The 27781-nt window shown below is 37.9% G+C and overlaps 2 protein-coding genes across 5 annotated transcripts in view; one reads left to right on the top strand and one right to left on the bottom strand.

Annotated features, from left to right (window-relative positions):
• PHF3 (PHD finger protein 3) overlaps positions 1–11825 on the top strand; it is a 49864-nt gene extending 38039 nt beyond the window's left edge. For all 4 annotated transcript variants that reach the window (XM_063389423.1, XM_063389424.1, XM_063389425.1 and 1 more), the window contains 7 exons: positions 1958–2089; positions 2542–2674; positions 3150–3342; positions 4886–5033; positions 6077–6166; positions 7435–7630; positions 8780–11825. In XM_063389423.1, the coding sequence (XP_063245493.1) occupies positions 1958–2089; positions 2542–2674; positions 3150–3342; positions 4886–5033; positions 6077–6166; positions 7435–7630; positions 8780–10947 (3060 nt within the window). In that variant the 3' untranslated portion in view covers positions 10948–11825. The remainder of the gene's footprint in view (positions 1–1957; positions 2090–2541; positions 2675–3149; positions 3343–4885; positions 5034–6076; positions 6167–7434; positions 7631–8779) is intronic.
• Positions 11826–13240: 1415 nt separating this feature from the next.
• Positions 13241–27781, bottom strand: part of EYS (eyes shut homolog) — a 722813-nt gene continuing 708272 nt past the window's right edge. Inside the window, exons 47-48 of the mRNA XM_063389422.1 lie at positions 26081–26242; positions 13241–16144 (exon numbers count right to left, since the gene is read on the bottom strand). Of these exons, the coding sequence (XP_063245492.1) occupies positions 14946–16144; positions 26081–26242 (1361 nt within the window). The 3' untranslated portion in view covers positions 13241–14945. The remainder of the gene's footprint in view (positions 16145–26080; positions 26243–27781) is intronic.

Raw genomic sequence — 27781 nt, forward strand, 5'->3', positions numbered from 1 at the left:
TTTGCAGGTTAAGCGTATGCAGAGAGAGCAGAACGGATGTTGTGACCAAGCAGGAGGATCTCTATAATTTAGTACTCATAATCCAAAGATGTTGTCAGGGCAGAAGTGAAAGGAGTGCAGTCAGTTTCTGAGGGGAGGAGACTATACCCTTTCCTTTGCCTTGCAACTTTGTTGCTGCTTGCTCTTCTGTCTCAAGAGCAAAGGCTCCTTTGTCCTTATTTTCCACAAGATTTTAAAGCTGTTGCTGGAACTTTATAAGTTTCTTAAAGAGGGAAAGAGATCTATTTGGAAAAAGGAAACCAGAGCAAACTGGTGTTGTTTCTAACTTACTTCTGAAGCATTACAAATCAGTCCCCAGGAAGTAAATCCAGAGCTGAAAACCTGATTTGCCAGTCAGAAAAGCAGCCTAAAGGGAAAACAAACAAAAAAATCAAGCAGCAAAAAATCCCTAAGAAAGTGTAGGAACTTTATTAGGTTAGTTTAAGCGTGACTTCTTGAAACAGAAAGTCACTCTATATACTGTGCTGGCAGTTTAGAAGGAGAAACAGGAATAAGAGCACCTGTATTATTTTTATAGAAAATTCCTTTTTGTTAGACATTGCTCCATTTGTTGGGCATTTAGTCTGATAATAACTGCAGCTGCTTGGAAATGGCCATTAAAAATTTTCTAGTTTACAAAATCTGGATTTATGTTGACAGGATCTTTGGTATTTATATTCCACATGATAGAACCTAAAAGCACGATGTTTGAGTAGTGTAAATTCATCTGTGTAATCAGAACAAATGTTTAGTGGTAATAACTAATTTAGTAGAGTGGGGTGCTGTTTTAGAGGCTGCAGTGTGCTATGCAATGGTAATTTAATTACTCCTGTGTTTTTTCCTTTCATTGCACATTGTGGCTAGACCTGTTTATGAATCATGATAACATTTTGCTGCTTTCTGTGGAAAAACACTTGCTGATTATCTTGAGTTGTTTCCAGGGCCTATAAAGAATGAAAAGTTTGTTTATTCTGTATCTATCCAAAGCCCGTCTTTCATAGTGGAACTATTGTACAAACATCAGTGAAATTCTGAAAACGGACCATGCAAAATAATATTCCACTGCTATGAGAAATGTCTTCCCAAATAAGTGTATGCTGCTCAAAAAATTGCTGAAGGGTCCTAATTATTTCAACAAAATGCTTCAAAATTTCTAGAAACTTGTAAAAAAAATAGCAATGTGTCGCTTGACTGTATTTTTCATGTTACTATTTAAGCAAGTCATTGAGACTGCTACTTAATAATTTCTTTTTAATTTCTCCAGGATGTTCAAAAGTGTGTTGGTATTTTTCAGACAGATAAAGCAATCACAGAATCCTTGTTTCCTTAATAAATCAGGCTTGAGATATTTGGCACAGCCAACACAACCTCTTCTTGGTGTATGAAATGGAAATGTGCTTTAAGAGGCAATATTAGAAATAACAGTTTATATTTTATTTTACTGCAAGAAAGCAAAGCAGCAGTGCTATCAGAATTAGCATCTCCATTACTTTTTAAAATACCTTTAAATTTTTTTGAGGTGAAGCATTAGTACTAAAAAACAAGCTGTTGAAAAATTATGCAAATTTGCATCTGTTCATATCCTACATTGTCCCTATTGTTATGGGAAAAGAATGAAGTATTTTTTTCTTTGGCTTTTGGGAAATCAGAATTACCACTATTTTAATTTTGTGTTGAAGGTTTGCTTTATATCTTGTTTAAATGCATGCCTGGTAAGTACTTGCTGCTGTGCTATAGGAGAAGTTAGACAGGCTGCTTGCATGTTGGCCTTATGAAACTGCTTGACACTTGGAAAACAAGAATGTATTACTTTTGTTTCTAGAGGATTTCCTAATTGCAATGCAGTTATCTTTTATATTTCTGGATTTCCAAATTTTACTGTATGGGAATAATTACACATAACTTCTTGTTTTCACAGACAATTGAAATGATTGAGAAAGAGCAGAGGGAGGTTGAAAGAAGACCTATCACAAAAATTACTCACAAAGGAGAAATAGAAATTGAAAGTGAGACACCAATGAAAGAACAAGAAGAAGTAATGGAAATCCAGGTAAAAAGAAAGCATGGCACTACAGTGTATTTAGTTCTTAGGCAATATGGTTGTGAAGCATTTTGCTTATAATTTTGTTGTTCAGGTATATAATTATCTATTAGGTCTGGTTTGAGTTTAATTTTTCTTTTATCTTTACTGACTTCTTGGCCTGGTGATTTTGTTGATTTCTTCTATGTTGTCTCTGTGACTGTATGATGAATTCTGGCAGGAGTAGGAAATAGAAAGAAGAAATCAGAAAATATTCTAAATTGTACCTGAACATATTTGAGAATAGCAGTTAGTTATTGTAATGAATCTGAAGATTTCGTGATGGAATTTTAGGCTATGCAGCTAAAGGAAGAGTTTTATGTCTGAAGGGAGAAAAAAAACCGTAAAACTTTTAAGGAATGTTAGGAATATTAACAGAGGGATAAAAAAAACCTAACTGAAATGTGTTTGACTTTTCTTAGGAACCTAATACAAAGTTGTTTGAAAAGTCAGAAGAAGCTGAAAAGGATAAAGAAATAAATGAATCTGCATCTCCAGACACCACAAGTCAACATAAAAATCATCTCTTCGATCTAAACTGCAAAATCTGCATAGGTAATTCGGGAAAGCACATGAAAATAAATAGATTGCATTGCTATAATTTTCAGTCATAAATCTCAATATACCTCAAGAATTTAAAATAAATGTGGGTTGCTGATGAAGTTGTGAAAAAAATGTTTTACTTCATAATTTACAAAAGAGACTATTAAAAGGATAGTCTATTGGCATAATCTTGTCTTCTTTTAAAAAAATAGCTTCAGAGACTGAAATCCCTATGGTGGATGTACATACTACTGTTGATTCCTCATTTCTTTATCCTGTGCCATTGCAGTGGCAAATTTATGTTTAGAACTTGTAAACATATACAATGTATTAATTTATGCAGCATGTAAATATGTGTAAAATATGTATCCTATCTTACTTCAATGGCAATATATAGTATTTTTGATGGATCTTCCTTGTGTTCAGAGGAAGTCCTCTTTGTGTTTCTTTAATAAAAATGAAACCCATTGCATTTGCTTTTGTGCAGGCCGGATGGCACCACCTACTGATGACCTGTCTGGGAAGAAGGTGAAAGTGTCTGTCGGGGTCGCACGGAAGCAGTCAGACAACGAAGCAGAGAGCATCGCCGACGCGCTCTCCTCCACGTCGAGCATTTTAGCTTCAGAGTTACTGGAAGAGGATAAGCAGGACTCATCTAAGTCATTCACACCTCTCCCCAAGTAATATAACCTGTAGAAACAGTATTTTTAAATGAAAGGCATTATTAATCTTGTTAAACTATTATGCTAAAAGCTAATTTTTAAATGGCATTTCATTAATTCATTTGAGTACTTGAAGTGATACGCATTTTTAGAATGGAGATCTCTGCTGGAGTAAATGATGTTCATTCATATACATAATATTACATATGTTGTTGTGATTGCAAACTTCTAATTAGCACGTAGGTTAATTTTTCCAGAAAGCCAATGTTTTCTAGTGCAGCAAGGTTTAAAAAGAGTTCATATTACAAAAAATCAGTATACAAATTTCATATTGTCTTCTATAGTTAAGGCATGTAGTATGTATAGTGCTGCATTTAAATGAGTGAGTCTTTGTATATGTTGTATATATAAATACAGGGAATTTGAGATTCCTCTAAACAGAGCATTTACACTGATAAATCAGGCTAGTTTCAAATTCTAAAATAGTGCTTTTCTAGAAATGGCAGGTAACAGCAGCTTGTTGAATGTTTTTTGGTATTTGTTGTCAGCTCTCTCCATTTTCTTCCACCCTCTGCTACTCACTAAAAAGGAAATTGCAGTTTATGAGGCTGTTTCTTTCTGGTTCGAGGGAGGCTTTTCTAGAAGAACATCAACTCCCAATTATTTAGAATTAGCCAGAGTTTATCCTGAAATTTTGCCTTTATCAGGACAGTGTGGTCTTTTACCAAGGATAGTGAACTTTGGTTTTTGAATAGCTAACAACGGGTTCAAGGTAATTTCCAGTGTAGACAGAAATAAACATAGGTTACAGTGTTACTGTAACAGCACATCTAGTACTGCTGGGCAGATAAAACTGCTAATAGCATGCCTACAATATTATGATAGCAACATGTTGGGAAATGTTGAAATGTGTAATCGTTTTCATAAGGAAGCTCTCAGGTTGAGAAACACTCTCCTGTGAAATTATTTAAGTCATCCCATAAATTTTTTCAGCTGCTTTGTAGACAAAACTGAGGCTTCAGAGGAAGGAAAAACAGTTTTGTACAGGTGGAATTGAGAGGAAGCACTCAACATGTGAGAAGACATGAGGAGCGAGCCTGTGGGACAAGGAGAGAGTAGAGTGACACAGGCATTGGACAGACAGTGGTGGCACAAAATGTAGGAGTTAAGAAAGCAGTATAGGCCAGCAGGCAGTGTGTTGTCATCTTTTACCTGTGGCAGGGGAACATCTTTCTGGTTCTGCAGCACCTGTATGCATTTGTGTTCTCTTCAGTAGTAGCATTTGATAATTCTCAGACTAAACAATTTCTCTGTTTTAAAAAAATACTAATGTGCTGCTTATCTGTGCTTTCCTTCCTGTACCATAGAACTACTCCAGTGGAAGATGAAAACATGGTTGTCTGCCTGTATGTTTTTGTTGACCCTCCAGTATGTGTAACTGAAAAGGAAAATTGTTGATAATACTACCTTTCTGTGATACAGAAAAATGATGATTTACACTGTCTTGCATGATATATCATATTGTAAACCAAGAGGGGTTTTTGTTTGTCCTTTTTTTTAGGTCAGAAACGCCTGGTACTGTGGAATGTGAAAGCCTGTTTCTGGCACGCCTGAATTTCATCTGGAAGGGCTTTATCAATATGCCTTCAGTAGCAAAATTTGTTATTAAGGCTTATCCAGTTTCTGGCTCCTTTGAGTATTTAACAGAGGTATTTATATTTATTGAAAAGGATGAACAATTCATTTATTAATTTTACCAACTTATTTATCTTGTAGGCTAATATTAGTATAATGATGGAAGACAGTGATGCATGATCATTGTACTGAATAAAGTATTTGTGGGAGGACATAGATTAAGGTCTATATTTGTAAGTCAAGCATTATTCATTACATGAACCTCTGGTTCATCTTCCCATCTATAACAGAAACCTACATAATGGAGTTTGGGGAGGTTTTTTTGCCTATCTGGCAATTCTGGTCCTAACATTGCATTGTGACTAAATTGTCCCTGAGAAAAACAGCAAAAGCATGCAACTGCTTATAATAATTGTCTTCATGTCACCAAATAAAGAGCAGAGAGCTTAAAAGGCTCAGTTCTCCTTCTTGACAGCTAGACAGGATGCATCAGCTTTCTAATTAAAAGAACTTAGGTTTTCTATTAATAAGATTGTCTTTACTCTGCTGTAGATCTTCAGGGAAATGCAGGCTATGCAGTAATCCTTAATACTAAAGGATTCTTATATGAGTATGATGTGCTTTTCAAAACTCTTCTGCTTTATTTCAAGAAAATTAGTTTTCTGAAAGTCTGTTTATTTTGCTTGGGAACAGTGAACTCAGTAGTATCCAAGATGAATTTACTTGTTTACATGTAGGTTATGTTTTCCCCTCGTGGTGAAGATTTTGAAAGTTTATTGTAAACATAGGTGTGGAGTTCTCATTATGGTGTAATCTGATGGATAGCTTGAGTGTCCCTAGACTACAGTACAGTTATGTTTGCAGTTAATATTACAGAAGGGATAGTTTTGGCAAGGCATAGATGGATATTATTGAATGACAACTAATTTAGTACATGTTGTTAACTTTGCACTGAAAAATTAATTTTTTTCTTCTGTTGTAACTTCTAGTGACATTTTTAAATTACACTTTAAGAAATAAAAGAACCAAATATGTTTTGAATTCATGAAACAATACTGGATGAAGTACATACCACAAGATTTATTTAGATTCTCATTTCTGTTGTCCTTTCTCATAGGATTTACCTGATAGTATTCAAGTAGGTGGCAGGATATCTCCCCACACTGTCTGGGATTATGTCGAAAAAATCAAAGCTTCAGGGACCAAGGTAAGAATTTTACCTATTAAAGACTTGCTGTTTAATATGCATCTTAGTCATCCTAAAGATACTTGATTTTTTTCTCTCTGAAACATTTTCAAAATATGTGAACTTCAGGAATATGTCATGGTTATGTTGAATGGGATGGGTGGCAACTGCTGGCATTTATTTTCTTCCTGCCCAACCTTAAACTGTCATCTGCAGATTGAGAATACCTGTCTTCCTTTGACACAGTAACTCATCGGGAATGTTTGGATGCCACTTCACCTCTTAAGTGTTACCCTTTCATTTTCAGTAGTGTTACATTGTGCAAAACAATCTCAGTGGCTCTTTGCTGGACTTGTCCCACTGTATGCCAGTTGTCCTTGTGCTGGGGAACCCAAAACTTGAAAGTCTTTTCCAGGTGGTGTCTCACAAGTGCTGGATAGAAAGAAATAGCCATTTGCCTTGGTGTGCTGACTGCTTTGATTCTGACACCCAGATTGCAGTTGGTGGTCTTGGCAGGGACACATCACTGGTTCATAATGGGCTTGTCCACCAGGATCCCCACATCATTTTATGCCAAGTGGTTTTCTAGCCAGTCAGTCCCCCAGCCGGTCCTAGTGCATGGGGTTACTCCAGCTCAAAGTGCAAGATTTTACATTTTGCCTTTGCTGACATCAGCAAAGGTCAGCCTGTTGTTTCAGCCTGCTGAGGTCCCTCTGAATGGCCATGAGCGCTTCAGCATATCCACCATTGCCCCTGCTTAGGTGCCATATCAGTTTTGCAGAGGATTTTCTGTCCAGTCTTTCAGGCTGTTTGTTAAGCCATTAAAAAGCATCAATTCCAGCATCAGCTCCTGAGCTGGGCTTTGGGCATAATTCTGGCCTCTGTGTACTGGTCTTCCACTATTATTAATGGATATCTTGGAGACAACAAACTACAAAATGCAGCTTTCTAGTGATGTTAAGCATAGAGAGTGGAATAATTCATTGGAAGCTGGCAAGCTTCCCTAAAATTTGTTATTTAGTTGGCTGTTAAAATATTGGCATTTTTTCATGCACTTCAATTAATTTTGTCATACTAGATGCTTTCTATTTGTTTTATGTAGTTCTGAATTATTTTGGACATGTTTCTGCTCCTTCTGTCTCTTCTGTTCTCTGCCATTTTGGCATAGCTTTTTCTCCTTAGCACTCTTCTTTTAAATAAAGAGCAGTCAGTAAATGAAGAGCAGAAAAAAGTAACATTTCACAGAAAAATATTCCTGACCATCTTCTTCCCTCTCTTCTTGTAAACAGGAGATCTGCGTGGTTCGCTTTACCCCAGTAACCGAAGAGGATCAGATCTCCTACGCGTTGTTGTTCGCCTATTTCAGCAGTAGAAAACGCTATGGTGTAGCGGCCAATAATATGAAGCAAGTGAAAGATTTGTACCTCATCCCTTTAGGTTCCTCAGATAAAGTCCCTCATCACCTTGTGCCTTTTGATGGGCCTGGTAAGTACAGCTTGGAATCTGGAATTTTGTTATCATAACGCTACTTAAAGAAGTTGGCAACAGAAATATAAGATGAAACAAAATTAAAAAGTACTATTTCATTCAAATATGTAATGCATTTTCCATATATTATTATATTAATTTCCTTGCTAGATTATTCAGATACTTCAAAGATGAAAAGATTGGTGTGTACAACCTTGTTTTATGTCTGCTACCTTCTTTTTCTAACACAGGTGGCTTTGTAGTTTTCAGTGTTAGTAAACTGAGTCACACAAGTGGACTATGGTAGAAGGCATGAGTTCCAAACTGATACTCTAAATTTAAAATAGTAGTTTTCATTATTTGAAATGTATTAATCTTTTTTCTCAAGTATTCCAAAGTTCCTTACAAAAAATTCATTGAAAGTTTAAAAACATAGATGGGCAAGGAACAAAAGGTCCTGAAATGGCTCTCAGTTGTTCTGTGTATGCCTGAGTTACTTTGCATCAATTTATCTTGGTTATTAAAATCTGTGGATAATCTGTCTTTTTGAGATAGGCGGGGCCAAAGTAAAGAGAGAATGAGCTACAAATCATTTTTTTGCAGTTATACAGAATGAAATAGGTAGTGAAGAGATGGGTAATAGTATGCCATGAAACACAGTGCCTTTCCTGGAATGAGGGAAACTTTACTGAAATTTGATCTGGGTAAATCTTTGAAGAAGTATGTCTAACACAAATTGATGAGGAGGCTTTTTGTTCGCAAGTGCTCTGTTTACTTTTTTTTTTTCCCCTATTATACTTTGCTACTACTCTTACTGTGTTGTAGCTGTGTTAGACTAACATGATGTTTAACTTTTGTGCTGTTTCTGATGAGATTAGTTGTCCTATATAACTGTCTCATATTTTCTATATGGAAGTTATAGTATACTTGAAGCAATTTTAATTTGCAGTGTTTGAAGTTGTAATTTACATCTTTTATTAAAAATACATCTTTTTATTATTTTAAGTATTGTTAATGTTTAACATGAGACAAGCAGAACAATTTCAAATATCATAAGATTAATACTTTTTCTAGTACGTTGTAAGTATATGGGCGTTATTTTTGTTAAAATTAATGCCTTAACCTAAATATAAAGAGATGATAAATTGCTGTTGCAATTTTGTACAGGGATTGAAATACATCGACCAAATTTATTACTGGGACTGATAATTCGCCAGAAAATGAAGAGGCAGATTACTGCTATTTCAAGCGTTACCAGTAGTTTTGCAGATGAAGCTGCTGAAAGTACGTTGAGTAGCTTGCCACCAGAGAAGAAAAGCAAGCCAAGCAAACCTGAAGTCTCTCATCATGATTTGGCACTAGAAGAAGAAGAGGAAAATAATTTCTTTAATTCCTTCACAACTGTGCTACACAAGCAGAGAAATAAACCACAGCCATCTAATACAGATGATGCTCCAACAACTGTTGAACCGTTGGTGGAAAGTACCAAACATGAACCACCAAAGCCTCTCAGGTTTCTTCCTGGAGTCCTGGTTGGATGGGAAAACCAGCCTTCTACTCTGGAGCTAGCAAATAAACCATTGCCAGTGGATGATATTCTTCAAAGCCTGTTGGGTACGACAGGGCAGGTATATGAGCACAGCAAGTCAGAAGCAGGTCCTAGTGAAGACATACCATTATTAAATGAACAGGCAAACTTGAAAGAAGAAACCATGGATGTTACTGATGCAACTGCTGAAGTTAGTGAAGTAAAGACTGGTTTGGATGATCCTCAAGAATCCACTAATGCTGCTGCAACTGTGGATGCAGCAGCTGTAGGGACCTCAAGTTCTGCAAGAAGTGCTGGTTCTTTGATAGGGCTGAGTCTGAAGGGAAAACCTCCAGATGTCTCCACAGAAGCATTTTTAGCAAATTTATCTGCTCAGTCTAAGGAAACTGAAGAAAGTAAAGAAAATGACCCAAAGCGACAGTTACCGGACAAGGACAGTGCTGCACAGGAAGTTAGAAGGAGCACAAATTCCAGCTTTTCTTCCTCATCAAATTCAGGGAAAAAATCCAGTGAGAACAATGTTAATGTAGGCTCTGCTGAAGGCACTACTGCTAATACCTCTAAATCACCACCGTTTATTAATCTTAAAAGAGACCCACGACAGGCAGCTGGACGAAGCCAGCAGACTAATATTTCAGAAAACAAGGATGGAGATGTTAGCAGAAATGAAGACCGACAAAATGCTTCAGGAAATGATCAAGGAGAACCAGAGAATAAACAACATTCTGGAGAAGGAGGCTTAAACCTGTATCAAAGTGAGGCACAAACCAATGAGACACAGTTCAGTTCAGCTGCAGCTAAGGCAGATAACACAGTTGCATCACAAGCAGAAGATACCAAACACTCACAGGAGGATGCATTGATGCAAAATATTGAAACAGTGAACTCATTTAGAAGAGGACCAGCTGTAACTTCATCTCATTTTGAAACTGAAAACTCTTCTTGTTCTGAATTTATTTCCAAAGTCCCAAACCCTATTGCAAGTGGCAGCTTCTCATCTGTTGGATCTCCGCAGCAGAATTTTCAGCATTCTAAATCTAATCCACCTGGATTTCAGTTTCAGGCTCCTGCAGCTCATAACTTCCCTCCACAAAACAACCCTATGTTTGGATTTCCTCCTCATTTACCACCTCCGCTTCTTCCTCCTCCCGGCTTTGGTTTTCCTCAAAATCCAATGATGCCATGGCCACCAGTAGCTCATTTATCAGGTCAGCCACCACAGTATGCCGGACCCATTGCACAAGGGCTACCGGTGGCTCACAAACAATCAAGATTTTTGGGACCAGAAAATTTTTTTCAGAGTAAAGACAGTAGGAGACCAGAAAGGCACCACAACGACCCTTGGGGCAGAGAAGAACAGCATTTGGAGAGAGGATTCGGTAGAGGAAAAAATGATCGGCAAAGACTTTACAGTGAAACCCATCACCAGAAAAAAGACAGACATGAAAAAGAGTGGGGCAATGAAAAATACTGGGAGCAAGATTCAGAAAGAAACAGGCGCAGAGACAGAAACCAGGAAAAAGAGAGAGAGCGGAAGAGTAGAGAGGAAGGACAGAGAGACAAAGAAAGAGTGCGATCTCCACACAGTGATAGAGCTGGTGATGGAAAAAGCCCCAGAGAGACTAGAAATCCAGAAAAAAAGACAGAGAAGCCTAAAAGTGATGAACAGGCTCATGAAAAAGATAAGGAGAGGGAGAAAAGCAAAGACAAGCATAGAGAACGAGAAAGTGAAAAGAACAGAGAGAGACATAGGGACCACAGTGACAGAACTAAAAGCAAAAGGTAAAAAGATGCAGGCAGTCTTTTGAATTCCTATTTAAATAAACTGTTAGAGTAATATCATAAAACTTTGTATGACAAAAAAAAAAAGAGAGCCTGCTAAGATTGTGCCATCGTTTTTTATTCTGTGTTGGTGTTTTGCAGAAACAAGTCTGTGTTTTGGTACCACTCATTGTACCAATACTCATCCTTTTTTTCATTATACCAACTGTTGCTAGAAGTAGGAGTTTAATATTTTTAAAAAATTTACATTGCTGAATATTCAAAATTTTAAAGATTTCTTTTATTAATATGCAATAAAGGCTTAGGAATTTTCTTAGCTGAGGAAGTTGGCTTTAGTCAAGTCTGCAATATAGTTTCTGCCTTTGGTAATTTGTGCTCTCTTCTGTTTTAAGATGCTCTGGTAATTTTAAAGGTGGTTTTCATACAATAACCTTGTTTTTAAATTGCACTGTTTTTAAAGACTGCAGCAAAGCCTCAGAATCCACATGTTACAACAAAATGTAATATGCTCGGTGGTGTGAAGAGTTTGGGGTTTTTTTTAATTATTCAGTAGTACAATATAAAACTCAAGTATATTTCGTTATATTATCTTTCAAGTTTTTCCTAAGCATCTGAAGCAGTTTGTGACCAGAAATTGGAAGGCTGAGCTGCTCGAATGTTACTGCTTTAAACTGCACTTGTTTTAATAAGAAAGCATTTCTAACCTAAATTCTTGAAAATAATTTGTAGTAGTAAATTCATTTCTCCCTCCGTTTTCCATGCTTCAAAAACTTGAATACCTAAGCTTGTACATTACTTTGTGTTTTGCTATCCTTTTTACTGTAAAATGTAAATATTTTAAGGGATATTTTGATTCTAAAATGATAAAACTTTCTCACATACTGTGTGTGTTTGATTTCATAGCTGTGAAACTACAGGCTAAATGAATATAGAAGGCTGAGTCACAGAATGCCACATTTGTTGTACACTTCACAGGTCGGTTTGTTCTGAGTTTTGGAGGACAAAGAGGGGAGAGAAGGGTAGAAGTGTTTGTACCCTTGGGACTTCTGGTACCTTGGTATTTTGTGGACTACCATCCACCAATGCCAAACAACATGCAAATGTAAAAACAAAATCACCTACTCTTATACTTATTAAAATACACTGGGCATCTTGTTGAGTCTGTCAGAAACAACAAAAATATTCTACCGTATAAAGAAAAACTGAGGTTTATTGTTCTGTTTTTAGTGTTTTGTTTTTCCACTTTGAATACACAACCTTACTATGCTGCTGACATAAAAAAGAGTATTTTGCACTTTGCTGTAGACAAGCCTCTTCTTTCCAGAAAAGTATTCCCAGTTTAATAACAGCCTAATTGTTATTTTCAATTATGAATATATTTTAAGGTAAATTTTTACTTGTATACCTTGCAAGTAGCTTCATGGTCAAATTGGCTAAAATTAAAAATCTTACACTGAATAAAGGAAGTGGTAGACTTTTATTAAGTGATGTTTCTTAGGCTCATTGTTGAGAAGACTAATTAAAAAAAAAATCCTCAGTAATTAAAAGCGATATTCAAACATCTTTAAAATAAAATTAGTCTTTTCCAAATTAATTCCATGGTATAGCAGTAGTACTGTTGAATATATCTGGTAGTATTATACATGTGTTTTGTTGTTTAAGTATTTACACTGAATTCTGTAGGCACAGAAATGCACCAAAGCATTGTTCTCACTTTTGGAGTAAGTTTTAAATTGACAGCTCTGTATATGAAGATTTTCTTTTGGTCCAGTCAAAAGTAGACTACTCCAAGGTTGCTGGTGATCTGCCTCTCACATGTGCATCCATCTCTGCTTTGAAAATAAACTGGAAGCAGTGAAAATTGCAGTTGCATGTATGGAAGGGATGGGAATGCTATCTGCCAGAACTACCAGAAATAATTTACTTAAAAGAATATGTAAACATTTTTCAAGTTTGCTGAGTGCTTTGCCACCTGCCTTGTGTATGTAAAACCTGAAGAGAGCCACAGTAAAACAGCTCTTGAGGGAGGGTTTTGTTAAGTGTTTAAATTAACAAACAGCAAAAGTCTCCAGGATTTGTTCCTAGGATGCAAGTTAGTGTAATGGGAATAAATCCTGCTACTACAGGAATAAAGGATTTTACTTCTCCATTGCCTTCAGTCACTCTCCTTCCAACATTTGTGTTAGCTTGGAGACCTCTGATTACTTGTTCCTTGTTTTACACTGAATCACTGCTCAGATCACAAAAGGCAGTGTGGACTGCTGAGGAACTGGCAGTACCACCAGAAGCCACGGAGAGAACAGGATAAACCTTAAATATGCTTCCTTCTCCAGCATCACATGGCCATAAAAGGCCCTACTTAGAGAAACTGGAAGTGAAGAATATGGGGACAGCTCAAATACTAGATGGGCTTCATAATCTTCCTGTTGAGAAGAGATGCAGAAGCTCTGTTGCATCGGGCAGATCTCCTGAGGGCTCAGGTCAGCTGAAGAAGATAGAATGAACCTCACAAAGATGTTTCCAGATGCTTAATAAAACATCTTGGGGAGGCTCCCATGCACTTTAGTTATCTTTGTCACCCGTGACTGACTTGACTGCTTTCATTGCTGCAGACTAAGGGTGATCTGGAAGCAAATGTGTGGCACCTAGTTTCAGGTGCTTATGACCTTAGCTCCATAACACACATCCCCATCCTCACTTCCCTCTTCTCCCCAAAACAGTTGCTTGTCTCTGACAGGTACATGCTGAAGACTTGCATTCAGAGAATTTCTATGCAAGGAGGTGATGGTTTGTTATGTGCTTTTGAGCAATAGTAAAGTGAAAAAGGAAAATATAGGAATTAATCACTATTATTTTTATTTAATATTTTCATTTACATATTAAGCCAGTAGTCAAATGAGAAATGTAGACGCCATCATACATTATTGGTGTAAACACATTAAGATAGAATTTGAATTTTTTTTATTGCTTCCTAAAGCAGAGTATGACACAGCTTTATGAGAAGGAATTGATTTTTTTGTATTTATGTATCAACAGCTCTATTTACTTTTGAGATTTTCAATTAATGAATAATATATTTGCAGAAATCTGGTTTACTATGACCAAAACCTCTGTTCTCATAAAATTTTGAAATGTCATTTAGGGGCATATAAGCCAGAAAGGTATGGGTAAAGTAGAACAGATTTTAGACCTTTTTAAGGTCTTAAGAATTAAAATTACTTGTAGGCAGACAGACACATTCAATTTATAAATCATTAAAAAGCCTGAAGTTTTCATGTAGTCAAGTAGGGTAGATCTCTGCTGGAGAAAACCAGGAAGCCTGTTTTCTCTCTCTAAAATATGATTTTTGCTCTTAAAATCATTCCTTAAGTGTAATATTTTGGCAGACTTAAGCTTGAATTCTACCCTCTTACATATGTACATACAGGATGGACACAGAAAGGAGGGAGAACAACTTCATTACCTAATCAGTCTTTGTGGGCTTAACAAGTAATTACAGCTGTTACGTTTTTGAAAATTCTTATTACAATAAATGTGTTTTTTGCCTCAAACACACCTTTTATTCCCCCACCAATTTCAGTTTTTAGACTTGACCTTAATATTATAAAAGAAACATCCTAATAAAATTCAAGAGTTGAAGAAACAGGTAACAGTTGTCTAGTCTCATAAAGCAACAAACAACACTTGAATGATGGTTGGCTTTATAAGCTAATCAGTACCTCTTTGTTTACAAAACTATTTCCAGCACAATAAAGGAAAAAAACACCTGCCAACTTTCCCATTATTTTTAAGTAGATGCTAAAGAGTATACGTAAATAATTCTAGGAGGAAAATGATCATATTTTATATGCATATGCTATTAATACTCCACATAGAGTTGTCTCTCATTACCTCATTAGTGCTTACCTAAGTTGATTGCTGAGTCATACACTCCCTGCTAACAATAAACAGGAAGAAAAAGAATTTTGTCATTTTTAAAAGAGTCTTGGACAGTTTTTCCAATTAATTTCTGGAATTTCCATCATGAATGTTGTATCCTTCTGCTTTCATTAGCTGAATCTTTTTAGAATCTTGGAAGAGCACAACATCTTTAATTTTACCAAAGAATTCCTTCTGAAAAAGCCCTGTAGTGACTGTATTGACTTTCCTGCCAATTTCAAATCCACCAAAGTAACAAATGCCACCGTAGTTTAAAGCAGTGTATTTCCTTTGTGGGTCAATATCTTCAAAAACTATTAGTTCCTCATCAAGATAAACCTTAACACAAGTTTGGTTTTGAACAACAGTAATGAAATGCCATCTTCCATCAGAACAGGTGAAGTATTTGCTATGCATTAGAGGAACAGAGATTCTTTCTCCAAGGTTAATCACAACTTTTAAAGTTCCATTGGCAAGACCAATGGCAAGGAAGTCATTATCTTCATCTTCACCTTTTCCCATCCATGCTATTAAGCCTTCAGTTTGATTGGTAGTAAAATTTAAAGAAAGGCGGCTGTACTGGAGGTCTCTTCTTCCATAAAAAGGATCTGTGTATTTAATGTAGGAGTTACCAACAAACTTTGCTATATAAAATTGGATTTTATCATCACAGTACTTGCCTGTCCAACCTAGTGTACATGCACAGGTATATGAAAATGAAGAAGGCTGAGGAATACAGAGCGCGTGAGGCCCACACATGTTTTGTGAACAGTAAATAGATTGTTCACATGTAGTCCCTGTCCACTCTCTTGGGCAAGAACAAGAAAAGCCTGAGTTTTCAACTTGACATGTTCCATTATTTTTGCACACAGCATAACCACAGTCTGTTCCATCACAGTCACCAACGTTGGCTCCACCTTTGGGGTCAGTCACGGTAAGATTCAGTTCCCTGTTGTTTATAACAATTTCTCGAATACAGCCAGTGAAGCCTGTGGGTTCATTTTCTATTGCCATTGGATTAACAAGGTTTAAGGAGGATACCCCTCCAAAAAAAAAATCTGTGTGTGTGTCTAGTGCATTCATTCCAGGACTAGCTTTTTGAGTAACATTGATACCATCCAGGTCCAGGTAGCCTTCATTACCAGCTCTTCCTGCACTGAGTGAGTGCCATGTATTTCCATTTGTATGGACCTTCTGAAGGGTCTGTAGGATGATTGTTCTGTCTCCAAGGTTGTAGCGTAACTGTGTAAATCCATTTACTAATGATATACATAGAAAGTCACCTGTAAAAAAAGTATAAAATAGTTTTAATATTTAGAGGGAGTGAACTGAAAAGCAGCATATTAATGATTCTGGTGCTTTCATGCATGCCTTTCCTTGTACCATCATTATATCTAAATCACACAAAGGGAAATGTTTCCTGATGAGCTGCTCTTAGCTTTTTTTTTTCATTATTGGAAACTGACCTCATGTTTGCCTCAAAGTAAAAAGCCCAACCTTCTGAAAAGCTCTGCTTTTTAGATAACTGTGGTAGGAGGAAACAGAATCACTTTGGCATCCAGGAAATATGAGTCAGTGTTCCCATGGAAAAGAATAAAGTTCTGGCCAAGTTACAAAGGCAGAAATATTCTCAACTTCAGTATGTTGAGTAAAGGCTTGATGGATTTGTCAGTTTAATGAACAGTTGGGTCTGCACCAGACATATTTTGCTTTCCCTGAAGGCTCCTTTTCACAACAGGGATGTTTTGAGTTTAATAATCTGACAGCTGTAGGAACAAATATGCTTTTTATTGCATTGGTCTTCTAGAAGCCTTCATGACAGGGAGTATTAGAAGTGAGTTCTCTATTCTTGTACTATGAGTGTTTCTGGTCTTACAGTCAGTGTAAAAGGAGAGAGTATCACTTCAAACTACTTCCAAGCACGAAGAAGGAAAGCTGGGAAAGGTTAGGAAATGGGGACCTGGAGAAGTTTGTGAGAGCAGCAGTAGAGCCTAATAGGGGAAGGTGACAGGGAAGAAGAGGAAGAGGAGAGCAGAAAAGTCTGCTAATTAAAGTTACGCTCTCAAATTTTGGGAGATTTGCCTGTGCAATTTAACTTTCATATCTTAACATTTGGAAATAATAGGCATCAGGTTATTGTCAACTAAACTGGTAAATATGTTTGTTAAATTTAAATGCAAGCTTTCTTAATAGTTACCAGTCCAGTTTCCTTAAAGATTCAGCATTCCTAAGGGTGGGCCTATCAGTAGAATGATGAAGTTTGTTTTCATGTGTGCTTTATTTTTGAGCATTTCTAATCCTTGAATTGCATTGCCTGTAGTGAAATTGAATGGCTTAATTTACTGAAGGCTTGTGGAAGTTGCTAAAATTATACCTCCCTACTCAAGAGATGTTCAGGTTGCCATTTAGGCAGGATGGAGAGGTTTCAGTTGTATAAGTGGCTGTACAGTGCATACTTCATGCCTCACCTTCTCTGCTTCAGATACCCATGGAAGTAACAAGAAAAAAGCTCTTCTTTCAACGCTGGTGATGGCAGAGCACTTCCTTGAGCTTGCTACTTCCCGTTGTGATGATCTGGTTTACTTCCTTGTATTTAGTGTTGTTTTTGAGGACCTTGCTTGTTTTTGGTGGGGTTTTCTTTTTGTTTGGTTGGTTGGGTTTTTTTTTGGTTGGGTTTTTTTTCAGAAAATTAGTATCATTTCCTTCACTTGTGATTTCTCCTGCTTAGTGATGTGTCCTTAAGTGTGCTTGATTTTCCAGTGCATAGTTTGAATGCACTCATCTTGCTCTGTTTCAGCAATGTGCATAACCTGCTTGTGTATTTCTGTTATCAGGCCCTCAATCCTAGGGTAGGAAAGGAGCATGAGGAGGTTTCTGAACTAGCACTTTGGCAGCCTTCAATCTCTTCTCGTACCTGGAGACTTGTAGGCTTGTGTAAGGACACAAATACTCATATTTTGCTGTCCAGGAAGGAGGAAAACATCTGGCCAGGGTTACTGTTGCATCTGACTTGTAGTCAAGACCTGGCAAGACTTCCTCCTGCAGGGGAGGGCTTTGTGCATTTGACAATGATCCGTTTTGGAATCTTACTTGAAATCTTATTGCAAGAACAAATCTGTGTTACTGAATCTACTGTCTAGAGTAAAGAGGTTATTGCTGAGTACTCTTTTCTGGCACAAATTTGAAGCCTCACTTCAAATTTGAGTAACTTCTGCTACTTCTGATCAAAAAAATTACACTTTCCAATTTCACCTCACCCTGAGGCTCTCAAGGTACTTTCTTACTCCTCTGGCTAGACCCTCTTTTTTCACATGACTTGCCATTGTAGTTGTTGGCAAGAACAACAGTGTTGAGATAAATTTCAGAATCTGAAAGTTGATCCTAGGGTGCAGTCAGTATTTCTCCATGAAGTTTATTATATCATAAGTTATACTAGGGACACCTGGCTGAAAATATCTTAGGACTGTCATGTATTAGTGCTGTGTGTTCATTGTCCAAGAAGCTTCCTCTTAAAATGAAGGCAAATGATGGGCTTGTCTTTTCAGTTTAGCAACCAGTGATGTTTTTAACAAGGGATCTCCATCTGCCCTGTGTCTGAGGGCCAGATTGCACTGCTGGAGCCTGTGCAGGCCGATGTCGTCATAGGAATTGTACCACCAGTTTAAACAAATGGCATTCTTGCCACTGATTCTCTTTTCTCAGCAGTCTCTGTTAGGAGACCATGAAGCAGGGTGGTTTTTCACTATTTGTTTGATTGTTGCTCGGACCTGTTTCATTTGACCTGTGGCCAGAGACCTTTCTGAGGAAGTTTACTGTTGTTAAGCATGAAGGAGATGACATCCTTAGTTTTTCCAGCAGTAGACTGTATAACCGGTACTTTCTTGAAAACAGGATCTACACACAGGACACACGGCTTTGCTTCTGGCTTTTTAGATTAGCATCTCATCTAATATGGGCTATTCATCTCCATCAGTGGTGTCACAAAAAAGCAGAGAGACTCCTGAGACAGGCACTCACAGTTGTTCTTTTGTTGTGCATGCAACTCTTTGCCCAACCTGTTGGATGCAAGGAGCCGTAAGGCAGTCTGCGTCAGCAAGGTTGAATCTTTAGGAGTAGGCTGTTGTAGCTTAGCTAGGCCTTGAAACTGCAGCATGTCAAGACCCTGGGCATTGAACAAAATTATTAACATTCAGTTCTGTTCTGATGTACCTTCCTGCCGCTGTTATATTCCCCGTTTCAGTAAAACAGTGATTTTTTATAGTTCAAATGCTAAAAGGTTGTTATCTTCTCAAGGGAAGGGAATTTTGTAACAAGTATTGCCTTAAGGAAGGACTTGTTCTGGAGATAAAACAGCACTTCTACCTGCAAATCCTAGTTCAGGGTTTTCACCAAGTGACTGAAGGTCAAAGTTATCTGCCTCAGAGTGGACTGTCTCTATTCCATATTAGAAGCCAGAACCGCAAATCAGGGGTGAATTTTTCTTTGTAACTTTATTTTCATGTTTTTCTTATGTATACAAGCCTCACCTGTTCCCATATCAGGTGTCAGAATTCCAAGAAGGCTAGTCAGCCCTGTGTCTTGAGCAGTCAGTTACTAAAACTGGGAGATAATGAAAAGTCTCCTAAAAGTACATCCAACTGCTACTGTGAGATCTGGATTATCTGTAATCTTCTTATATGACTTATGATGAATTCTGATTGCATCACAAAATTTTTCAGTTTGCTACAACTATGAATTTGTATGTCATTCTCTTCAGCAAATTGGTTACAGTCTCACAGTCAAATTTTAAATTCTTCCAAATGGTGACAGTGCCCTTTCATGTTCAGTTTTTATCTGGACATGCAGATGTGTCTGTGTACCCCTATTCTAAAAGGGGATCATGTTCAAGCAGTATCAACTCTGCATGTTTCTGTGTTACCATAGGAAACTCATGTAAATCAGAAGGTGTCAAAACTTGGTACAGTTGGAAATGCATTCTGGGAAAATGTCACTCTCTTTGGAGATGTCCTATTCAGGCCAGAAGTGTCACCGGAGTAAAAAATGTGATAATATTCAATTTACAGACTTGTGTTGGGCAAAGATCTCTGCATTTACTGCCTATACTACCAAATGTGCCTAATAAAGATGTATTTCCTAGGAGGGCTGAACACAGTGTTGGTCTCAGGCTGACACACAATGAGCTGGGACAGCATCCTGGATGGTCTTTTAACATTTCCGTTTCAAGGTCTCATCCCCACAGTGACTTGTCTACCCTTGTGCTCTGGTGTGTGTGTGTAAGGTAAGGTCTTTCTTACCTGTTAAAAGAGTACCTGAGGTCTTTCCTACACTCCACTGCAAATTAAGGATTTCCCACTGGTTTGCATGGCCAAAGAAACTTCCACAACATACTTTTGAGTGACTTTTGTAGTAGTGGATGCAGTCTTGTAGTCAGTGGTGCTCAATTTTTGCTGCTGTTTCCATAGTCCCAGTGATACAGAGAGTCAAGTGCCTCTGGAGGCTCCCTGTGTGCTCAAAACTCACTGATTAGTTCTGGAACTACTGAGGAGCTAGATTCCTTTAAGCTGTGTGTGACTTGTCTTTTGTTTCATCCTATGTTACTGAGCAGAAGCCTCTGTGCTAAGCTGAGGACAGAGGTTTTGATGAGCTCAGTGCCTCAGCAGCTCCTTGCAGCTTAAGTGTCCCAGGAGTCCTACACTGTGGTTTCCTGGTTACTGAACATTTGCAGTCTTGGTTCCTATAGTTGCTTCGGAGCCCTGAGACAGAACCTCTAGATGTATGTTTGCAGTCTGTGCCCTGGAGGGTTGGTTTTACCTCACCCTTCTGTCCTCTAGCTCAAGCCCAGAGTGCCAGTTTCTATCACTGTGGTACTGAGTAGCATTTCCTCCACTCTCCTTCCACCATTTTTTTCAGAAGTTGTTATTGATCATTGGCATCATCTTGGTGGCAGAGCAAACCTTTGAGCCTTTTGTCCTCATAAGCAGTAATGTTCATGGAAATCATTCCCTGTTAATGAAACCTCTTACTCTAGGTTCTGCTGTGTGCTCATCTTCATTCCAAACTGACCTTGTTAAGCCACCATAATGAACACCCCTGTGTCTCCATCAGTATTACTGCCTCCTATTGGCATGATGCATCCTGTAACCATCACAGTTCCAACAGGCATCTACTCACTGCTCTGCTCACTACCTTCCTGCTTTGCTGAGCTGAGTTTGCAGTGCTGTAATTCTTTTTTTTTTTTTCATCATTCTGTTCTTCACAGTTTTCCTCTCATCCTGCTCTCTTATATGATTTTCCATGGACCTGAGCCATACCCTGTTACACTGTCACCCCTTACACATTCTTCCAGGAGCAGAACTTTTCTTCTCTAGAAGGGGTTGAAATAGCCCTATCAGCCTCCAGCGGAATGGCTGCAATCTGTGGCCAAGGAAGGTGGTGCACTGTGGTGTCCACCTGAGAGGAAACCTGACCAACAGTTGTCCTTCATATGCCCTCTGAGCGTTTCTAGTAGCCAGAGTAAGGCCCAAGGCCAAGGAGAGAATACAGGGAAGAAAAGAAAGGGCTGTAAAGGGGTAAAATGAGGGAACAAAGAACAGAGAAGAGATGAGCCTTATTCCTACCCTCTGCAACTTGTGCTGTTAATTACTAGCTGGTAATGTGTCGACATGGTTGAAACTGCCTTCCTTTAAGTTTATTAATCTTGTCTTTGCCCTTTTCTGAGTGTGTGCATGCAGTTAGGTACCAGCTGGCTGACAAGGTAAAGGAGCTTGCTGCAGCTGTTGTAACTTGGTCTTTACCTAGGGGTGACCATGGCCAGTGCCCCTAATGTGCACCTAAAGGAGCTACCCATGGATATGCTTTCATGGATTATTATAATTTATTCTGCTCCATGTGTGGAGTTCCAGCACGTGCAAGACTGAAAACTGGTGTCAAGTCAAGCCTGTATATTTCTCAAACCATGTAAAAAAAGTGTGCCCATAGGTAGAGTCCAGCTTCAGTTTGGAGCTCCATCCCATAGCAGGAAGGGCATAGCTGGGATCCAGAGAAACCTTGCAGACCATGCATCTACAAGGGGTGGGGACTCATTTATTTGAAGATTAGACTGTTCAGCCTCACCTTTCCAAAATATGTTTCTTCTTTGTGAAGAAACTTACTGTGCTTTCTTTGGTCACTACTGTCACCCTGGCATATTTTAGCAGCTGGAAGGAGCCACCTTCCTTGAGCAGCCTCAATTTGCCAAACTTTTTTTGGTTTGCCTCCCAGTGTCAAATGGGTTACAATAGCACTTCATATGCAACAGATTTCAAGATAGTGGGGATGTCTGTTCTGTCACACAGCTGGCTGGCAGTTCTGCTTCCTACATTGCTGATTTAGTCCATACAAATTATTCCAAAACTAGTAACAAAGCAGAAATTATGTCCCTGTCAGCTAAGGAAATATGGCTGCAAGGAGAAAAGACTTAACCACTCAAGTTCTTATTTTAAAAGTGAGTGGATGATTAGTTTCTTTCTGATTAGGAAATAACACTCCTGCCTTTTAGGTATTTAGAAATTCTGAATATTTCCAGAAGATTTTAGTCCAGTTCCATGATTCAGTTTTCATCATAAGAAATGTTTTAGAAAATCATGGAGACATCACGCACTTGTACTGGCATTCTCTTATTTTCGTGTTATAGATTTATAAACTGAAATGCCTTTACATATCAGGAGTTTAAGTTTTTAGGTTTTTCATACCAGGCAGGTAAAATAATCTGGCCAAAGAGAGGCAGAGAACTTCTGTTGCAGGTGTTGAGTGTTAAATTTAGCATGAGTCATCCCATTCTGTTTATTGACCTGACTTCATTCTTAGTCACCTAGCATGACTGTTGGTTCTCATCTCTTTGGGGAGCAAACCTTTCCATCACCCTGGCCGGAATTCTGAAATAAGGCAGGCACTCTATGACATATTCCACTTCTGCTAGGAAATGTAAAGCTTCAGTAATGCTATGACTCAACAAAAAAGCAAGGCTCCTTTGAAACTGTCTTTTACCTAGAGTGCCAAGGCCTCCAAATAGAGTGGTTGCTGTGTAAATGGACTGAATTATATACATCGTTCAAGCACTTGGTGAGCATCCAGCATGCCCTGTCTCATTTAAAGGGTGTTTAATCATTAGGAGTCTTTCATTGGTAAAAATAGGATACACTGCCCTTGAGAAAATGTGAAGTGAGCTGGCCTTTTACAAACAGTGTGCTGGATCCCACATGAGTTCCACAGTGTTTGCAGAGACCTTGCCCTGAAGCAGTCCATAGAACAAGTAGTCAAAGACAGGAAGAAAGTCCCCTTGTCATTCTGTCTTCAGGTTTCTGAAGTCAATTCAGTTGTTGGATTGGGTTTTATCCCCAACGTATTACTAATATTGCTAGCCACATAAATTTTGTCAAACTTTGGAAATTATTTTCTTAGGGCCTGCAGGAATCAGTAGTACCATACCTAAAGTCATGATGCACATTCAGAAATCGTTGACAAAACAACAAAATGGATGACTGGCAATCCAAGGAAATTAGGCTAATTGATTCACAGGATATTTTTCATTTTATGCCAGTTTGTGAGGTGTTTAAATGTGTGTACTGGAGAAGTGATATTTTTAGAGGAATAGAAGCTGGAACCAGCAGATCAGCTTCAAAGTAAGGAGACCTGCCCTTTCTAGAAAGTTCCTGTCATGCTCTTTGGAAAGAACAAAGCTGGAAGAAAATGTTTCAACAGAAGTCTCATATTTTTTGCCTCACCTATGAAAGATGTAATTTTATTTTTAATGATGGGAGGATTTTTTGTGGGACATATCCCTGAAGGAAAAGTCCCAGTGTAGTGTTTATGGATGACAAACCAAGCTGATACATAGCGGAGCTACTGAGTATCATTGCTGAATTAGCTGCATAGTCAACTCATTTCTTTTAAAAAAACAGCATTGCCTAGTGAGGAAAAAAATGTCTAATTATTTCCTATTAAAAATAATTTTAGAAACAAAATCGTGTGATTTCAGCAATTAATTTATTAAATCTTACATAACTAGAAGCAGCAGCATTATTTGGAGTGCTTTCTAAACTAATCCTCAACAGAAAGCTCTATCTCATCTGCTGGCTGCTAAGAATACTTCTAAGTCTTTCATCAGTCTAATTCTGGCCTGGATTTGACAGGATTATATGAAGGCAAAAATAAAAAGCCAGGCGATTAGCTTTTCCTGAGTATTTCAAAACTTGAGGACAGTGAAAGTGGAAGCAAGAAATTTGTAAATAAATCCCTCTATATAAGAGGAATTTTATTCTGAAATGGAATTGCTATGATTCCAGAAAGTGATTGAAAGAAAATATTCTTTCCTGTGCAAACTAAACACTCAGGAATGGCAAGAGAATGAGGGCATGCTTGGACTACACCACTCCTGGCCCAAGTTAAACATACTTAGCACTCTCTTTAATGCTTCCAAAGAGGTATTTAATTTCATTATATGCTAGCTGCTTCCCTGACCTCTGACCATTCTTTTTGAGAGAGATCCTTTTTTTCTCCTATTTTTCATGGCTCATGTAATGCTTTAATTTATACAGGAGAGAACAATTCACCAAGAATCTCAGGATTTGGCCTGTAAATGATAGAACTATAAAAGATTCATTGTAGAAGACAGAGCTCTTTTCTAATACATGTATTTTTATTACAGATGCTCCATATATTTTTCTTTGAAGCTCCTTCTCTGTATGTGGTTGCAATTAGAACAAGGCAAACAGGAGGTGTCAGCAGTGCATGATGCATTATCAACCTATTGAAACATCTGTGTACACAGTAAGGTGCTGGTACACTGGGAATATGTGTGTTTATATGAATTTGTGGCTGAATGTGGTTATTGAAATATCTTAGAGCTTTAGACTTTGAACAAAGGAATGTAAAAATACATAATCAATAATTTTTTTGTCATATGAAGTATCATTTTTGCATAACCTACTTCTCAATATAAGTGAAAAATTTGCTCTAAGATGATGTTATAGATGACACGTAATGCTTCTGTATAAAAATCTGCATTCACCATTTAAATGCAACTGAGTATGTTAATAAAGCAATTACAAAAAATGTACACCCTAAAGACTAAATTTTAGAATGTATTTACACTATCAAAGTATGTTTTCTTGACATGAAGTTTCAGGGATGTTAAATTAGTCAAGTTTAAAATACTTCTAGAAATATTTTATTAAGGTTTACTTGTTACTCTGCATAGCTGGGAAATGCAGAACTTGCATGTTTTACATGCTGCACCAGTACACTTTTCAGCATTATATAATAAAAAGCTGTACTTCTGAGAAGCCTCATTTGCACCATTCACTTTCACGTAACCTGTTTGATCAGTTTTTATATTGCTTTGGGTTTGGTCATTTAAAACACTGGGACAGCTACCCAAAGTAAGAATCTTAGTGTAGCTTCTAAAAAGCTGGCTGTGGTCACTTTCAAGAGGAAGTTCTTTCCTGAATGATTAAATAAGTTCATTAGTACTTGCTGTCTTTGGACTATCTAAAACTTTGGTTTTGCATGTTTTTTTCTTACGAAATTGATTATTCACAGTTCAAATCAACTGTACAATACAGTTCTGGTGTCCCCAGCATAAGAAGGACATGGAATTATTTGAGCTAGTCCAGAGAAATGCCATAATGTTAAATAAGAGGAGTGGAGAACCTCCCCTACAAGGACAGGCTGAGGAAGTTGGGGCTGTTCAGCCTGCAGAAGAGAAGGCTGTGTGGGGACCTTGAAGTGACCTTCCAGTATCTTGGGGGGGGGGCTACAAGGAAGCCAGAGAGGGCCTTTGCCTGGAACTACAGCACAATGAGTTAATGGATACAAATTGAAAGAGAGGAAATTTAGGTTAGATGTTGAGAGACATATTGTACTGTGAGCATGGTTAGACACCGGAACAGGTTGCTCAGGGAGGCTTGGATGCCTCATGCCCGGCAGTGTTCAAGGCCAGGCTGATAAGGCCGTGAGGAACCTGGTCTAGGGGAAAATGTCCTTGCCCATGGCAGGAGACTTGGGACTAGATGACATTTAAGGTCCCTTCCAATCCCCTGACATTCTGTGATCTGTGATAAAACCCAGCCACCATGGGCAATGAGTTACAGAGACTGAATCCCTGGATCACCCCAGTGTACTCCCTTTCTTTTCACAAAAGTATGTGGCTGTATGATAGCAGCAAGCTGGAATCCCCTTACCTGATTGAGTACCCAAATGCTGAGCAGTGTAGAACAGGATACCATCTGGAGAGAGAGGCTGGAACTGCAGTTTAATATGGGTCTTATGACGGATATAAAAGGGTGCAAATGACATCCATGATGATTCATTATTTCTGAAGGATGCATCACTAATGAAAATATCTGAAAAATACAAGAGGAAATGTCTTCTGAAAGATATTTTGAGAGGACTGCATTATTATGGAACCAGTTATTTTGTATAATATTTAAATGCTGTACATAATATTTCTAATTCTTCTCTTTTCACAGAATAAAAATAACCTAGATACAAAATAAAACTTAGATAATAGCAGATCAATGCCATTGTCTTCTGAATGCCTTATTTTCCTCAACAATCAAGGCTGCAGTTCTAATGCAAAATAAATGTGATCTTGTTAGCATTCATTTTCAAATATATGTAAGTGTAAATTTCACTTTGTTTAAAAATTGAAATCAAAATACTGTTGCAGGAGTCAAAATAAGCATTTGTTTTCTCATGGTACAAATGATAATCCTAGTGGAGGATTTGTAATGGTCTGCTTTGTGTGTCATAAAATTGTACCTTTTAAGTGGGAAGCGTTCGTTAATTGTTGCTAAAATTTGTTTTTAGGATAATCATACTGAGATGTTTGATAATTCAAAACTTCCTATCTTATAGTGAAAGAGAACACTCACACAATTACAGTTAAGATACAATGTACACTTTTGAGCTATGCACAACTTAATCATTCTGTCTTATGTCTTCTCTCAGTTGAACAATCAGTGGTTGATTGTTCATATACCCCTACAAAATCAGGCTGGTTCAACTACCTTCAGCCAACTGATAAATTGTATTTTTCTATAATGTTTATGTGACTTGAAACAATTTCTAGTTTTTCCTACTGTAACAACATGGTATATTTGAGATATAATTATCATAGAATCAAAGAATGACAGAATATGTTGGCCTGGAAGGGACCTGAAAGATCATCTAGGTCCAACTTGCCTGCTACGTCCAGGGACATCTTCCACTGGATCAGCTTGCTCAGGGCTGCATTCAGCCTGGTCTTGGGCACTTTCAGAAATGGGGCATCCACAACTTCTCTGGGCAACCTGCTTCAGTATCTCACCAGTCTCAAAGATTTTTTTCCTAGTATCTCATCTCAACCTACTCTCCTTCAGCTTGAAGCCATTCCTCCGTGTCCTGTAACTATATGCTCTTGTAAATAATCTCTCTAATCATGTTAGTTATTAGCTAATTCATTATCATGTAGTTGTTAGCTTGCTGTAGTTGTGGATTCTCTGGATTAAATCAAGCTACTTAGATATACAGGGTGTGCTTAGACCTGTGTGTGATAAACCATTTTTACTATTTAGTTAAACAGCAGTATTAAATGCCTGAGTTGTAAGTGTTCTCTTCTCACTTCTGCATTTCCCAGCTGAAGCTGTGCTGTTTCCCTTCTAAGAGATCAACATCTTTCCTCATTTTGGTGATCCCAATTTCATTGTTTTATAGTAACTTGCCCTCAGTCAAATATACCTTCAGGATGTCCTTGAAGTGCATTCTGTGCTACCTTTTTCTGTCTTTCCACACTCAAGGTTTCTGCATCTGCTGGTGAACCCACTCACCACCCAGCTGCACCTTGTACTGCCTATCACAGATGGGTCTCACTTACTAGGCTGGAATACAGCCAGCATGCTGCA

Source organism: Prinia subflava, chromosome 2 (assembly GCF_021018805.1).
Source record: "Prinia subflava isolate CZ2003 ecotype Zambia chromosome 2, Cam_Psub_1.2, whole genome shotgun sequence".
In the NCBI taxonomy this organism is placed as follows: Eukaryota; Metazoa; Chordata; class Aves; order Passeriformes; family Cisticolidae; genus Prinia; species Prinia subflava.